Source organism: Ixodes scapularis, unplaced genomic scaffold (assembly GCF_016920785.2).
Source record: "Ixodes scapularis isolate PalLabHiFi unplaced genomic scaffold, ASM1692078v2 PGA_scaffold8__174_contigs__length_109621045, whole genome shotgun sequence".
Classification (NCBI taxonomy): Eukaryota; Metazoa; Arthropoda; class Arachnida; order Ixodida; family Ixodidae; genus Ixodes; species Ixodes scapularis.
The window spans coordinates 71,842,230-71,859,642 of NW_024609883.1; the positions used below are offsets into that span (position 1 = coordinate 71,842,230).

The following is a 17,413-nucleotide window of genomic DNA, read 5'->3' on the forward strand; positions in this document are numbered from 1 at the left end:
TCGATCTGAACGGAGCTTACGCAGCCGCGCGAACCAGACATTGCACGTTTATCAACGTTCATTAACGCGGTAGAAGGACATTGCTTCCCCAAAAAAGGCTCAACCCCTAATTCATAGATGTGAGCTGGCTCGCGCCAACATACCACTTCATGTGTTTAACGTAATGGATAAAAATCCGGGCAAACTTGAAGCCAATACTTACAAGAACATTGTACGTTAATCCGCCATATATGACACGACACGACCTGTTGTACATCTGGCCGCCATACTTGTCGAGAAGTGGCGACCTCTACAAGTTGCTGGAGTCGCGAATGAGCTCCCCTCGTTCCAGGGCCATCTTCCCTCTGGGCCTGCCCGAAGAGTTCTCTTTCGTGACCACGTTCCGCAAGCGAAACACCCGGAGGGACCCCTGGTTCCTGGTGCGCGTCACGGACGTGGCCGGCTCGCCGCAGTTCGGCCTCAGCGTGGACGGACGCAAGAACAGGCTCGAACTCTACGCCCAGGACGTGGCCGGCAAGAGGCAGGTCTTGCGCTTCATGAACGTCAGGGTGAGCACACCGAGACCCACGGAGTTGATGCATTACATCTACCGCGTAGGTCAAACGGATCGTCGGCTGTTTGAATGAACCGCATAAATCGGTTCCTTAACGTATCGCGCTAGGATTTACCGCAGAGGTGGAGTCAAGGTGGTGGATCCTGTGCATCAAAATTTCATCGAACAAACTTGCCTCAGTAAAAATTTACAAATCAAGAAGTGGAAATCGCTACACACGGCGTCCCTCTGCCAACGAAAGGCGTCAGAATTCGTGTGCTTTTTCCGGCCTTCCGTCACTTTCTTTCTCGTTCTTTCCCTCAAGACCACCGATGTCAGCGCGTAAAAATCTTCTGCGGTCTGCTTCCGTTTTTACCAACCTGCTGAGACCTGGACTACGATAAATACGCTTCCTTTCGCCTTACAATACCCCTACAAGTCAATACTGGCAACTCCCGCGGAAAACGGGCGAAAAGTGATTGCAGCGCCCCTGGCGAGCTCGGAGTCTCCGCTGGCAGACAAATTCTCCGAAATGCATTGGTTTTGCCTATCTCCGTGCGAGGTGACCAACGAAAAAAAATTGTCACGGACATTCGCTGCTTTGAAAGTTAAAAAATGGGTGCCAGCTCATGAGTGAAGGACATTCTCTTCGCGTGGGAAAGATGTTACAGCTTTCTGGGTGCAATTTCGGAGTTCTCCCGAAGAAAACATTCTGTCACAACTTATGTAAGCCAAGCAATGCCTTCGCGCTGTTTCGTGAAAAAGGGGAATGTATAAACATTTCAGAACATAGCTTCGTTTCAACTTTATTGTTCTTATCAGTCAATTTGTTTTGTTGTTTCAATTCCCATTTCTCATAAATGTCTTGCTTATAACCGTTTCGTCGAACAGGCGAGCTGGCTATTCGCGTTAAGATCGTCTCCGGATGAAGAAGCAGAAGTCAATTTCGAACCACGTACGTTACGCCGATGTCAGTATTCTCCGAAAGAAGTCGTTGTGCATATGCAAATCTGACGCGATTATAGATTAACAAAAGCGGAGTTACGAAAAAAGCAGACTTCTCGCGCTTGCAAAGAAAGAAGGGGAGAGCGTCGTAGCTCCGGCGAAAAAAGGTGATTTCAGTCACATTATTTACAGTGCACAAATTCCGATTGTTAACGCGGGGACGACCAACATCTTCTGCTTCGCTGCTTCTTTACTTCTACGATAAAGGCCGACACCCGTTGAACCGTCTCCATTCTTTCCATTTTTGAGTCGTCTTTCTTTTATATTTTTTAGGCGACTCCACTCTGCCGCGTTATTTCTTCCTCCTGCTGTGTATATTTTTTTTTCTTTTTTTTTTTTTTTTTTGCCCGACGTGGAAACTATCGCGTATCCTTGCTTTGTTTGGCTTAATTTTTACTCACTTTCCTTCGCTTCGGCGCTTACTGCCCCCGGTTCGTCTGCGGTAGGCCCGGGCATTTTGAGGGCCGTCTGCAGTTTTGCTGTTGTCGTTGTTGTTTTCTTTCACTGTCGTCTGCGATAACCTCCTATTTTCGCCTTCGATTGAGTTTCTAATCCAAAATCGTCTTACGTGCTTTTTGATATTTATTAAATATATTAAGAAGTGTACGCTCGTTATCCATTTTTATTCGAATTTTATTTGTGTACTCCGGCCGGCACGTCTGCTACGGGTCATCGTTTGTTGATCAACCGGCCGCATTCCAGAACAAGTTTGTGCGATGTGGTGCCTACCATTGCAAGAACAAGTTTGTGCGATGTGGTGGAAAATCTTCTGCTTCCCACGTCAACCTACGGACACCTACGTCAACAAGTACTTGAATGCACTTTTAAACTGCTTCGTCAAGCGAGCGAACGAACAACCCGCCAAAGTCACTGGAAAAGGAAATTCGAAAGCAAAAAAAGGTTACTCACTGCTAGCACATATAGAAGATTGCTGCTTGCGACCAAAACATTTCTGCGACTCTTTTTTACCGGGCAGTGTGAGCTGCACTACGTTATTTATTTCCCCTGTTTTGTTTTTAGTTCGTACCTACGCCGCGAAAGCAAATAAAGAAATGTACAACAAGCAGCTGAAAAAAAAAAGGGTCGCTTTCTTCTTTTTTCATTAGTTTCGTCTGTTGCTTCCGCTTTGTTTGTCGTGAACTCAACACCGGTGGCGACCACCAGCTATTCATTTGCTGCTTTCCATTTTTCTTTCTTTTTTTCTATAAGCGCCGCAACGATCGTCGTCGTTGAAATAATTTTTTGCTAGCTTCTTTGTTTTATTCGCCGTTGTTCGCTTCTCTTTCCCGTTTCTTCTTATTTTCGTCGGGGATGGCGACACCATTTTTTCTGCAAAGTTCGGTAAGTGTTTGCACGTTCATTTTATCCTTACTTTTTGTTTTGTTTTTATGCTCCAGCAGCTCGTGCGCTTGCTCTGGTAATATAAACATGTCGTTTTTGCATGTTTTAACGATTACGACGTAGTTCGAGTAGCTAAACGCCTTTTTTTTCCGCTTCCCAGACGCGTTTCAAACGCGTGTGATCCCCTGAGAGGCGTTTGAGACCGCTAAATAAACTGCTCTATCTTTGGTTATGCGCGCGTTGTTATTCGATTGTCGTTGCAGTTGCGATCAGTGGATTCCGCTTTGCAAGCGAACTGACCGTAATAAATTGTTTCTGCTGTTAGGGTGACGATACGGGGCTTGTAAAGCTCGAGGACGTCGCGGAGCCTATACTTTTCCATTGCGACGACTGCTTCCGTAGACTCCGAGTCCGCTAGAGGCGCCACTGTCACGTTCGCCGCCGCTCCTATGTGTTTGCGGAGGAGTTTCCAGTATTGGCGAAGCTATATCGTATTTGATGTGAGTGTCACGTGATCTTCTGGAGGGATGCAGCAATGCGTGAGGCGCGTCATCACGCGATACCTTCACAGCTCTGGGTTGACTGATGCGGCTCGTATACGCGGAGCGTAATTTCTTCTGCTTCTTGCACAGGTGTTGCGATGATTGCAGAACGCCGAGCTCTTACTGGCTGATTGAAAAACAAAGGGAGGTAGACCTCACAGCGTCTAGTATTGAGGTATACCCACCACCCTTTCAATCAAATCCAATCAGAGGTCGGCGTCGTTTAGACGTCACCGCAATTCCTACGCAAGCAGCAGACGACTTGTTCTCCGCATACTGTCCTCTACTGACTCGAAGGTTATCTTAATATTCGTCCTTTTAACGTGGGCGTACCAACCGGGGGGGCAAGGGGGGCACTTGCCCCCCCAGTTCTCAGAGTGGGGGGGCAAGGCATGCGTTTTGCCCCCCCTGAAACGGCCGCCACTGGGCAGAGCAGACACAGGCCGGCGGCGCCCAAGGAATACCAAGGGCACTGCCCCCCGACCCGCGCGGGCATATTTTGAACGCGCAGGCGATACAAACCCTAGCAACGGTGCTCACGCACGCCGGATTGGCTGGTTTGTGGAGCCTTGCCCCACGAACAAGGCTACACGGTAACCTAACGGAATCCATCCGCAAGACATGGGCCGGACGGGCCGTCCAGACCAGGACGTAGGCCCTTACACAAAATAAAGTTTTGCCAATTGCTTGCTTGGAGATAGGCGCTGCCGCCGTCAACATAGGCAGCGGATGCAATGCGAGTTTCCGAAGAGGTAGCGTAACTTAGTGGTGAGATGTCTGCCTCATACGTGTCAGACCCGGGTTCTATTTATGGTGTGGGCCGGCTTACTTCTTTTTATTTTTTTTTCTCGAACATTTTGTTTTGTCGAGGCATTTGGCGATATTTACATTTCTTTTTTACCATTAACACTAAAAAAAACGAATGTTGTTGACGAAACATCGCTAAACTAGATCGTATCGACTCTATTTACGGAGGTGCATGGGGGGCGGCGGGGCTTGGGTTGCCGACCGGACGCCGCAAAGCGGCGTGTACGAGGGGTAGGGGGGGCTAGGTGGGTTAATAGATTTGTAATTAGCAGCCGCACACCGTCACCGCGAAGCGGCGTGAACGCAGGCGCGGGGGTGGGTTAACGCGCTTCGAGTCATACACGAGCAGCCCATCCGGCGTGAGCGTCGTTGTTAGGGGTTCTATCGCCTGCACCGTAAAAGGAGCAGTGTGTGCACCTCCTGTAGTGGGCAAGAATTCCTACATTGGAGAGAAGCGGGGACAAGCCCTTTCTTCAAATGCGTCAAGTCTCCTTGAGCTTCGGAATACAAAGAAACGCCACTATGCGGAGCTAATCCCACAGTTACTCGACCTCTCTTGCGTCGTGTCTGTTCGCTCCCCGCGCCTCGTAGCAGTGTTGTTGCAGTGGGGGGGCTCGTTAAAATTTTGGGGTTTTTTGGGCTATCTAAATCACTTTCTTCCTTCCCATCCCCCCCTTTTCTACTCCGCATGCTTCCCCCTCTGCAAATATCAGCTGACCTTCCGACATCTTTTCTGTGTTGATAGGCAAAACAACCACTAAAATTAGAAAGTAATTTGTAATTTGAGTGGAAGTCACTCGGAAAAGTAGTTAAAGTAAACTACGAATTACTAGAATATAAATGTAATTAAAAGTTACTAAACTACCCAGAAAAGTAGTTAAACTACAGTAACTTGAGTAAAGTAGTTGAACTACGTACAAGTCTGGCCCGGCAGGCGCTTTGCGTAAGGGTTTTCACCTATCTGCTTAGCCCCGCACACCATCACATGGGCCAAGAAAGGTGCAGTTTTACTGCAGAGGAGAAATCAGCAGGGTCCAAGATGGTGACAATGGAGGATGGGGGACTGTTCCAGTGGCTGATGGCTTGAGAAAGGAATGACCAATTGAAAGCGTTAGTAGAGTCAGAAATGTGCTTGATGGTGCAGACATTGTTGAGGCGAGAAGATGTTCGGTCGGGGGGTAATAACAAAGTGGTTTTGAGGTCGGGAATGTGGTAGTAGATTTTGTGAATAAAGCACAGCAGAGAGACTTTTCTGCGAAGCTGCAAAGAGGACATGGTTAGTTCAGTTTTTAGCGCTGAGACACTGAAAAAAAAAAGTCATAAGTGGATGAAATGAAGCGAGCAGCTCTGTTCTGAACTGCCTCTACAGGGTATTGATGAGGTACAGTCGATGGGTATTCCAGATGGTTGAAGCATATTCTATTTTTGGTCTGACGTACGTGTCCAAGGTTAGCTTACGAACAACGGGTGGAGCCCTTTTTAAGTTACGTCTGCTTAGTCCAAGAGTTCCAGATGAATCGGCAGTAATGACTTCAATGTGGTTATTTTAGGGAAGGTCAGATGTTAGTCTTACACCAAGGTATTTATACACAGTAGCGGTCTCAATCAGATCGGAGTACAAGAAGTAATTAAATGACAGTGTTTGTTTTTTTTCTTGGTGAAGTGGATTAGTTTGCGTTTATACTTGTTTAATGACATAACCCACTCTTTGCACCAATTGTTAATTTTCTCTAGATCTTCCTGAAGCTGGTTATTATTTTGCACACAAGTTACTTTGTTATGGATGACGCAGTCGTCGGCGAAAAAGCGGTTTTTTGAAGAAATCCCAATGGGGATGTCATTAATAAATATTAAAAAGAGTAAGGGCCCAAGTACGAACCCCAGGGGAACACCAGGAGATACATTTATTAAGGAAGATTCATGATCATCATGGACGTGACCTGTACACGGGAAAAAAGAAAGTCACGAATCTATGCAAACGGTTATTTGGTCGAGGCAAAAAGATGATAGCTTAGAAAGAAGGCGTTGATAAAAAACACGGCCGAAAGCTTTGGAAAAAAAAAAAAAAAAAACTGCGTCAGTTTTTTCATGTTAAGGTTCAAGGTTCAAGGTTAGTGTGCAAGTCATGGATGAAGTCGCAGAGTTGTGTTTCGCAGGAAAGTACAGTCTCCGGCGATATGAAAGACCCACTGGGAGCGCGTGGCCGAGGCGGTGGCTGGTGGGGGCGCTGCGAGCGCTCCGGGCAGTTCCATTCTGCTTCGAGGGGAGGACGCTCATTCGGCATTCGGCACAAACTGATAAGCGCGTTTCGCTTTATCTGAGCCCGAGTGAGCGTCCTCCCCTCGAAGCAGAATGGAATTGCCCGGAGGGCTCGCAGCGCCCCCGCCAGCCACCGCCTCGGCCACGCGCTCCCAGTGGGTCTTTCATATTGCCGGAGAGTGTACCTTTTTGAAAACCGTGCTGCTGTTTAAAGAAAAGAAATGGGATGATAGGTGCCTCATGATATTGGAGTAGAGGATATGCTCAAGTAGTTTGCAAGAAATTGAAGTCAATGAATTAGGGCGATAATTAGATGCGGAAGAGCGGCTGCCCTGTTTAAAGACTGGGAATTACCCTTCCCACCTTTTGGTCAGATGGAAGGCACCTTTGAGATAAGGACTGAATAAAGATAAGTTTTAAATACTCACTCGAAATAACACTGGTGTTTCTTTTAAATTTTAGAGTTGATGTTATCGGTTCCAGCGGACGAAGTAAGTTTTAGTTTATCAATCAATGTTATAATACCGGCGGAGTTAACGTTAATAGGATGCATGCGCTCGTAAAGCTCTCCAGGGAGAGTGGGAACGGAGTCCAAGCACTCGTTAGTAAACACTGATGAAAAATATTCGTTAAACACAGAACTATCATGGTCGACGTTGCACATCCGACCATTCCTAACTCTCCCCATCTTCCTAAACGTCCGTGTGTGTCCGAACACCAGAAACCGGAATTTTAAAGGTTAAAAACGGCACGTTGCGAATATGGAACGCGCACTTTCATGCAAAGCTGACGTCAAGTGACTCAAATCGAAAAACATGCATATTTACAATATTGTTATCTCTTCTGGTGAAGGCTCAGCAACCGTTGCATCCGTTTTCGCGCACGAAACGGCGACTACCAGAGAAAGTAAGAACGCAGTGATTGCCTTTATTTTAACGATGTAAACACACTTGCAGGCGTGCGCTGATGAAGCCTCAAAATCAAAGCTCTCATAGTGTGATTCGTGACTGTGCCGGCTACTACCCAACCTCGTTGTCACGCCACTTTCTGGAAGCATACACCAAAATTACAAGTAAACACACAAAAGCGACATCGATACAATTATCTTCTAGAATATCACCTTATTTAGTCATAACTCTTTCAATAGGCACTACAAGTTGTATTTATTTTAAGAAGAAGAAGCAAAATTTTTTTCGTGAGAAAAAACAAAATATCAATGTTAAGTCTGGTAACGTTGTAATTTTGCCGAATCATTGCCAAATCTTTAGAAAAGTTGGACAAAAGTTGCGCCGAATTTTCGATTTGGGGGGGGGGGGGGGGGGGGGGGGGAGAGGGTCTGGTTTGCCCCCCCACTCAAAAACAAGTTGGTACGCCACTGCCTTTTAACAGGATTTGAAGTCGGTATCTAGAGGCAGTTTCGCGCATGGCCTACATTGCGAGGCTTCACCTACTTTCTAAACGTTAATGACGCTAAAAGAAAGCTCTGGTGGGTTAAAGGAATACTGACAGGGTATTTATGCTCGTCAAGGTTTTTATTCGTACATGACATATATGAGAGCCAAACTACCTAGAACACAATTTGCGGCTCGAAATTCGTTTTGTTTTCGTCCCGAGAACCGCCGATCGAGAACTGGCCGGTTTGAGTCGCGCTCACTTTCTTCTTTGTGGTCACGTGCCGTTTTCTGTGGTTTAGACACAACCACCAAATATAATCAAAGAAGTGGGTCATTAAAAGCACATACTCAATATTAAAGAAAAATATGAAACAAATTTTTGTGGCTTCTAGAAAAATGCAAATACGTTGATCGAAAGGGAACAAAAAAAAAAAAAGGCTGCACAGTCACATGACTTCCGGCAACTCTCTCCTCTGTATATTTCTTCTTCCTCCCCACTCCAGTTTCGGTTTCGAGCAGTTGCGTTTTCTTTTTTACTTTATTCAAAATATACGTGATAAAATATTGCTCGGGTTGTCTTCTAACACCATAATAAATTACCAGGCAAAAAAAAAATAATGAGAAAAATATGTTTTGGGAGGTTTTTAAATTAAACTCATTTTCGAAATACAAAATCGCTACTCTTCCTTTCCTGTTATTTATTACACCTGAATTAAGAACAGCTATTAAGAAAAACGGCAAATATAGCTGATGCCAAAACCAACCTAATTTTTTTACCGCGCTCTCTGACGTAACATGTCGTTTAACTTGCCAGTCGAGTAGACAGTCTAATAAAAGCACAGTGTTCTGCTCGTGTTTTTTTTTTTTTACTAGCGTGAGCATAACCTGCAGCATTCATTTTACACCATAAAACCCGTACCTGTATAAACCTGTAATGCCCCGTATTGCATCTGACTTCACGTTCACAGTGTTGCCAGTCGAGCCTCCCAGACAAAATGTATAACTTATGTAACTTCGCGAAAAAAGAAATTGCGCACAATTTGGGTTACTATTTAATTTGGACGTGTCTATCAAAAAGTGTTTTCATCTTAATTCAGGCGCAGGTATGAGGTCGAATTTTTAAAATTTAGAATACATGTTTTGGGGTCATCCTTGAAGTGGAAGAGAGCGGAACGGCAAGCTTGGCAGATTTTGTTCTCCCAACCCCCCCCCCCCCCCCCCCCCCCAAACACACACACACACAAACAATTTATTGACAATTGAAGCGGCCGAGGAGAAAAAACTGACGTTCTTTTGACATGTCGGGGATCGCGTGTCATTTTTGTTTATACAGCCAGAAGTCATCTCCAAGGGGCGTCTGGTGTCTCATAGCTGTAGACCAGAACTTTAATTAGTGTACTACGACCGCTCGCCTGGGGTCCCTTTAACGCGCATCACGCATTTGTGATACACGAGTGTACGCCGGCACGATGCTCATCCAGATCGAAACGGGCAGGGCTGGGGATTGAGCGCAGGATCTCTGGGTTCTGCAGCTCGATCTTTCACTCCACGTGCACCTCCGAGCTGATGTGCGCTAGTCCACTCGGCTACCGATCCCCAAACGTTATATTTTTTTTTTTCTTTTCTTGAAATACTGCTTTTGGGATTTGAGACTTGAGTCTCTTTTTTGACACTCTCGAAACATATAGATTTAATTATACTTAATAAATGCTCGAATATTTTCTGATGTACATTGTAAAACGGCATGCCGATTTGCGTAACTTTGTGCTATATATAATTTTCTTCGCATTTCGCACAATTTTCTTTATTTCTAACCTTACGTGTTAACTAAAGTGTTATTATCAGGTAATTAATGATATCCATGCCACAATGTTGGCCAGAATAGCGCCTATGCGAGGACGCAGTCACAAAACGAAAGGCCAAGATTGAAAAGCTTTAATTGCGGTTATACAAACAAATTACTACATATGTTGTTCATAATTATTTTTGATAAACCGCATTCATATATTGAGACTAGTAAAACACAAAACAAGGAAAAAAATTTTTTTTTTCTTCTTTTATTTGGTTTTGCATTTGCTCGATATTCTAACGTTCGGTCATTCAAAATATATTATATTTTTACATATCATGTTGCATTTGTACTCATTAAAAGTAGCTAAGTTTGAGTTCCCTGGTGATGAGAATCGGTCATTACAATATCTTAAATAGGTAACATCTGCTAAACTTTGTCAAAAATCATCAAAGGAACACAAATCAACAATTAAGGAAAAAAGACTATAAAAATATATTTTTTAGTTTATTAGGCACAATTATGTCGTTTTTGAGGATGTCACAGAGGAGTTCGGGTGCAGTATGTCGAAAAATAACAAAATAGTGAGCGCTCAAACATGCGGTTCTCGACTGTTAAACGTTCAACCTCGGCCGCCTCAATTATAAATGGCCTGAGAAAATAAACCCGCCAAGTTTGCAATCCGCGTTCTTATTCATATCTGAAAAGCTCCCAAAACAAGGACTTTTTTAGGGTCAAGAATAGAAGAAAAAAAAAATTTAAAACCTCACTTGAATTGAGATGTGTACGTTTCTGCCTCCGTCGGGAATCGATGTTTGTCCGCTCGCCATTTCGTATTTTCTCAAACTTCTGCTCTATGAGCCTTCTGTGACGCTCTCAGAACATATATTTCATTTTGTTCAACGAATTAAAAGAAATAGTTTAGAATATTATAAAAATAATGTCGGTGATCTTTGGCAAAGTCTGGCAAGTTTTCACGTGCGACCTACTTATATTTTAATAACCTTGACATCACCAATCGTTCCTTGCTCGACGTCACTGGTCGGTTGTAAACGGTGATGGTAACTTGACAGGTCTAATACTGTACATGCTCGATAATAAAAGTTTATGAGAAATAACACACACATATATAGATATATATAATGAACATTATTTTTCAGCATTATGGCGGCCAGGAGCTTCGGTATGTAAAGTACAGCTGACAGAAGGTAAAATTGTAGAGAAGTCTCTCGGTTAATAGTCGCTTTCTTTTCCTTCTATTTTAGAACTCCTAGTTCAACCGGTTTCCGTGGTGTAGCGGTTATCACGTGCGCCTCACACGCGCAAGGTCCCCGGTTCGATCCCGGGCGGAAACATTTTTTTTTTCTTTTTTTACAGCACAATGTTTTTGTTTTGTTTTTTGCGTTTTTGGACGCAAGCTTTGAGCGCACCTAGCTTTGTATATACCTCATATCTTAATTTTCTGTTAAAGCTACGGGCTCTAGAAACTTGCGTCCCAAAATAATATTAAAAAAATGTAAAAAAAGAGAAAAAAAAAAGTACTGTTTCCGCCCGGGATCGAACCGGGGACCTTGCGCGTGTGAGGCGCACGTGATAACCGCTACACCACGGAAACCGGTTGAACGGGGACTTCTAAAGTAGAAGGAAAAGAAAGCGATTATCAATGGAACGACTTTCGAGTTTTGCGATTGAAATATGTGGAAAAATCTCGCAACTTCCCTTTCGTTTCGAGAAGACGATGTCGCTCGCGTTCTTATCCACAACGGTGCAGTCAGGGTAATTCAGGCCTGTGCGCCGGTCAAGATTTGTTGGCTGCTGCGTGGAAACGCGGCGGTGATCGACCGGTCGGCGAGGCGTGGCGCGGTTAGGCGCGGTAGCACTATCGTCATCACCATCAGTAAGAAAGGGGAAAGGGGAAAAAACAAGCGTTCTTTGGCGGGAAATTCAAAGTGCTACTTTCCGCTTTTGGCGTTTTATGTTGTTATATTAATTTATACCGCCTCAAGACAAGGCGGAACATCCAGCGATGAACAGTCAATAAACCCCATAGACATTAAGCTGTCGCGTTTCAGCGCGATACCATCCGGGGGGACAAGGGGGCGCCTGCCCCCCCCCCCCCTAGTTCTCAGAGTGGGGGGGAGGGGAGGGGAGGGGGAGGTGTCCTAGTTTGCCCCCCCCCCCCCCCCCCCCCCCACTCAAAAACAAGTTGGTACGCCACTCAGCATTACTCATTTTGTTCTATCATATGCCGTGACCAGCTAGCAACAGACTAACCCCGTTCATTACTGCTGTTTTGCTGGAAAAATGGATGATTGTAGTGGTGGGGGCCGCAAAGGGCGCATCCATGTTTAATTACTCCTCAGACGAAAATATTTATATGTCGCATATTTATATACTGTATCCAATTTAAAGGTGCAATTTTTTTTATGTAGAATTGCTTCACTACGATCCCCACAAACGTTGTTGGTTGTAAGGGTTTCCCATAGCAGCTCGTTGGGCTTTTGTCAGGTATGCACAGAATTATACAGTAAACTCGGCAACGAAAATAGAATAATGTTTCGCTAAGCTAAAATAAAAATAAATAGCCGAAAAAAAAATCGTGAAATGTTTTGCTCCCTTCCAATCGGCAAGTAAAAATAATGCGGCTTTTTCGGGCAATGTCAGCTCCAGCAAAATTAAACATGACAACGATCAAACAAAAATAGCATTTTAATATCGCGTCTCCAGCTCGACGCTCGCCCTCCCACGGTGGAAATGGGAAGCTGTCCTAGTGAGGGTCCCCCGATTCTCCCACTCAGCGGGCACGGCGGAACTGGTTGCGATCGTGGCTCGCGAAATATCATTTCCGAATGCAAACAACACTCTTCACTGTCCCAACGTAGTGCTGCTGACAGTGTGGGATTGTACCTTACTGGAAAGTTTTAATATTGCGCATAAAATGCGCATAGAAGCCAACGCAAGTGGTTTGCGTTTACGTTAGAGTTTTTTTTTTTTTTTTTTTTTTTTTTTTTTATTCGTGCAACAAGCAAAGCTTGAGAGTTTAGATTAGGTGCGCTATTTGTGCATCCCGTATAAAGCCCAAAAGGGCTCCGGCATGCGCGTTCACTCTTGTCCATTTGTAGTAGTCCTCAGGGGATGCTAGGTTGAGGTCTCGTGCCTGAGTCAGGGGAAGGAGGCGGTGCTGAAGATTTGGGCAATTCCAGAGAATGTGTCGGAGTCCAACTGCGGACGCCCTGGCAGAGCAGTAGGGGCACGCCGGGCTGGCATCATCGGGACCTCGGCCCCAGGAGGCCAAGACTGCTGGGGTGACTGCGGAGTCCGTCCGGATCCTTGCGAGGAGGACCTCCTCCCGCCGGGGCAGGCCCGCCGGGAGAGGATGTGGGCACGCGGGAATGAGTGCACGCGTAGCGACCCTTATGCGGGCCTTGCCCACGACGAGTGAGGCCTCCGGCTCATCCGGAAGGGGGGTGGGATCAGGGGGGGGATGTTCAATCAGGGCTCGAGCGATTTGGTGGGCTTTGTCCTGGTGAGTACCGTGCTGGTGCCCAGGGGTCCAGAGAATCCGGACTTCTTTAACAGATGTACGATTTAGAGCATGAATCTCATGGCAAATATGTAGTAAAGATCGCGTTGATTTGAGATGTCGGATGGCAGAGGCACAATCCGTGTGAACGCGTACTCGAGTGACATTGGGCATCCGCGTTAGTGCTTGTATGGCGTCTCGAATCGCGTATAACTCGGCGATAAGCGGATCGTCCATCTGTGTGGCGTAGAACGCCGATGTGTCAATGGAAGGATGAGATGGACAATGCACTGCGGTAGCGATGCCATGTCGGCACGTTGCTCCGTCGGTGTAGACATCTATCGCGAACTCATCCGAGCTCGGGGCCGCGACCTGCTCTACTCGTGGTGGCGCGGAGCCGGACGGATGCGTGCGGACGGTAGCAGGCTTATTGGTAGTAATTGTAGTGTAGTACCATGGTGGAGGTGGAGCCCCAACGTACGGAGAGCAGCGGGGAGGTTCCTCGTGCAAAGGAGTGACGGTATGTTTCAGATTGCGAGCTTCTCTTCGTTGATTGACAAGTTGTTCAATAGTGTTCAGTTGCGCACTCGTACAGGTGCCAGGTAGGGGTATGCCGAGGGAGACCAGTCATGCCGCGAATTGCGTCCCTATTGATGATTTCAATACTCTTCCACTGAGATGCAGTGAGACGCTGGAACTGAGCTTGGTATATCAATCGAGGTTGAAGGACGCATTTAACCAGACGTTGGGCTACCTCAGTCCCCGCTCCGCCACATCGTTTCGAGATGCGTCGAATGAGGTGTGTTGTAGACGCCGCCGTCTTGCGTGCCGCTTGAAGCCACTGCTTGGCTGAGCCGGACTGGTGGATGAGGAGTCCCAAGATCTTAGTTTGTGTAACCATCGGAAGCTGTGTCGACCCTATTCTGAGGGGCATGGGAGTCAATGGCAGTTTCTTCCGGGCAGCGTTGTTGCACACATGAAGGAATTGCGATTTCTCGGGAGACACCGTCAGGCCAAAAGTCTTTGTATGGCAGTCTAGTTTATTCAGCCCGGCCTGTAAGGCATTTTGTTGCTCCTCTAGGGATGGGTGAACTGACCACATTGTGACATCATCAGCGTAAATTAAAAAACGAAGGTGTTGTACATCAGCGAGAGCCCAGGCCAGGGGAAGGAATGCAATGTTAAATAGGAGTGGTGCAAGTACTGAGCCTTGGGGCACGCCACAGTTTGATAGGAAATTGGACGACTCGCCATATGATAGGCGGACGGCGAAAGTTCTGTCGGTAATGAAGGCGTGGACAGCATTTATGACACGAGGTGGAAGGCCGAGAACCACCATTGCCTCCAACAGTGGGGCGTGAGCGATATTGTCATAGGCCTTTGATATGTCAGTAGCTACAAGTGTGCGAACCAAGTGGCTATAGGGTGACAGATGTAGGACTTCCTTTGCAAGGCGGTCGAGGCCATCTTCCGTTCCGAGATGTTGCCGGAATCCAATTTGGTTGGGGTGATAGAGACAGTGGGCCTCCAGCCACCAAGAGATACGTTTAGCCATCATACGCTCATAGATTTTGCAGATGGTGGGAGTCAGTGATATAGGCCGCAGAGCTGTGAGGCCGGTCGGTGCCTTGCCCGGTTTGGGAATCGGCACTACAATCGAGTGTTTCCATGATGTGGGGAGCTCGCCGGCTTCCCAGATCTTATTGATGATAGCTAGCAAATCTGTGACTGCCTCTCCCTCGAGGTTCTTGTACACTTCGTACGGGAGAACGTCATGTCCTGGAGCAGAGCGGCGACTAGCACTCTCGATGGCGTCTTGGAGCTCAGCCAGAGTGAAGGGCGTAGTGATGCCAGTAGTGTCAGGCATAGCCGTGACAGGGCGCGGGACCGACGGGCTGGCATGTCGAGGGAAAAAGGTATCTGCCGCGCGCGCCGCAAACTCATCGTCGGTGAGCCCCAGACGCAACTGAATGTTGCCAGTCCGGCCTTCAGCTTGGCGAGGTCGTTCCATAGCGTGAAAAGTCCGCCAAAGAGCCTCAGGGTGCTTCGGGTTACTCAACGAGGCACACCAGTCAAGCCAGCGTTGGCGTGTAAGTCGTTTCTCGTGGCGGCGTGCCTTAGCTGCCACGTGGGAAGCCTCATCCTGAAGTTGGTGGTCGTCGGAGTGTAAGGCTGCCAATGTGACCGCTTCAAGTCGCTCTTGCCACAGGCGGAGGAGGTGGGGATCAGGTGTTGGTTGGTCACAGTGCACCGTGGTAGTCGTGGTGCACTCTATCATGGCTTCTTTGATGTCTCTCTGAACTGTTTCTGGGTTCTGCGCCGTGATGTTAAGAGATGATCGAAGTTTATCCCAATCGGTTACCTGAACTTGCTTCCGGAGGCGGTTATATGCCGTTGGGAACCATTTGATAATGATCGGAAAGTGGTCACTTCCCCAAGTGTCGTCTTCAGTCCTCCATGCCGGATTGCCAGTCCCACGCCACCAGGTGAGGTCCGGAGCGTTGGACGGGTTCCCTAGGCGAGTGGGACCCGGCAAGTTGAGAAGATGGAATCCTCGATCGGTGAAGCGATCGTATACTTGACGGCCTCGGGGGGAATCCTGCTTGTAACCCCACTTCGTGTTGGGGGCATTGAAGTCGCCACCCACGATAATAGGTATGTTGGGATGGAGTGAAAGAATGTGTTCAAGCCACCCGAGATTATGACGAACGTTTCCAGGTTTTCCGTAGAAAGAGACTGTCACAACACAATTGTAGCGTGTCCGGACAAGGACAGCCACTACCTCCTGGCGGGAGGTGCACCATTTTGATAGGTCTATTGGGGCGTGCTGAAGATGATCTCTGACATAGATAGCCGCTTTGCCGGGCCTAGAGGGCTCGGAGCCTGAGGTCGTTAAATGCCGGGCATCAGTAATGGACGGTGAATGGTAGCCGCAGTACGTGGGGATACGAATGAGTTCCAAATGTTCTTGTACAAGGATGAGCCATGGATTGAGCAGATGATACAAGATTCTAGTGCGTAGTTCCCCAAACGTTTGACGGCTACTACGACAATTCCACTGTAATATGTGGAGCGGAGGGGCTGGACGACACTCTACTGTCGACTCATCCATCGCTGCAGGATCATAAGAACGGCATCTAGGGAGGATTGCATTGCAGCGATTTGACTTGTAAGTGTGTCCAGTGCTTTGGCCACGGACAGCAAGTGACCGGTTACATCATCAATGTTGACATTTTCTGCCGCTGAGGGTGACCGGGCCTCCTGACCACGCCGTGGGGTACGAGACGGCATGTTCTTGGCGTTCCTGGGTTGATGACAGCTGCTGCATTCTTGCGAAGCTCCATGTAGATCTTGAGACGAATGTTGAGATGTGGCTGTCTTTCGAGGCGGTCGCTGAAGTTTCCTAGTGGCCTTGACAATCGCTGCGTACGAGGGTTGTAGTGCCTCAAGGCCGTCGTTTGATGATACCGTGTGATCACTTTCCTCCTCTTCCCCTTCTTCGGCTAGGGCTTGGAATCGATTTTTCGTCAAAATCGATGCTCTGCCGGTATGAGGAGCGGGCTTGTCAGTCTTACGGGATTTAACATCCGCCAGCTTCTTCTTTCTTGGACACTTTGGTGAGGCAATTGAGTGATCGTTAGTGCGGCATAAGCCACACTGGTAGCGCGCGCTGCCGTCAGCGTTGACCAATTCAGGGTTCACAGTTTGTACAGGACAGAAGGCCTTCATGTGTCCTGGTTGGCAGCAACGGTAGCAGATAACCGTAGATGGCTTGTATTCTCGTGGGCGCAGGATCGCCCCGAGGTGATAGATGATTTCAGGTATTTGCTGCTCACCTTGAACGGTTAGGAGGTATGTGTCTCCCTTGCCTAGTCGGCGAGCCGCCAGAATTCTGTGAGATGGCGTACGGAGATCAGGTAGAATATCTTGATCAGGGTGGTCGGGTACAACGCCTCTCACTACACACCGATGGACGTTCGGACCTGAAGCTAGATACGCTTGCACTTGCACGGCTCGATTACCCTGGTGTTCAACAGTCAACAACTTTGTTAGCTGGAAGGCGTCCTCTAGCGTGGAGACGTATGCCGTGGCAGAATTCGATGGCTTGTGACGATTTAGCCCTTGGTAAGCAGTGGCGGAGATGACTGCAAAGATTGCTGTTTCAATCTCCCGCGTCGTCACTTGATAAAAGTCCATTTGCTCCCGAGGCCGGATGTTCAC

The 17,413-nt window shown here is 47.3% G+C and overlaps 1 protein-coding gene and 2 non-coding genes across 3 annotated transcripts in view; 2 read left to right on the forward strand and 1 right to left on the reverse strand.

Annotated features, from left to right (window-relative positions):
- Window positions 1–311: 311 nt before the first annotated feature.
- The window catches only part of LOC8043042 (collagen alpha-3(IX) chain), an 85,202-nt gene continuing 68,100 nt past the window's right edge, over window positions 312–17,413 (forward strand). Inside the window, exon 1 of the mRNA XM_040209225.3 lies at window positions 312–548. Within this exon, the coding sequence (XP_040065159.3) occupies window positions 312–548 (237 nt within the window). The remainder of the gene's footprint in view (window positions 549–17,413) is intronic.
- Window positions 10,952–11,024, forward strand: Trnav-cac. The gene has a single exon. It is a non-coding gene; the product is annotated as a tRNA-Val (tRNA).
- Window positions 11,212–11,284, reverse strand: Trnav-cac. Its single transcript has one exon. It is a non-coding gene; the product is annotated as a tRNA-Val (tRNA).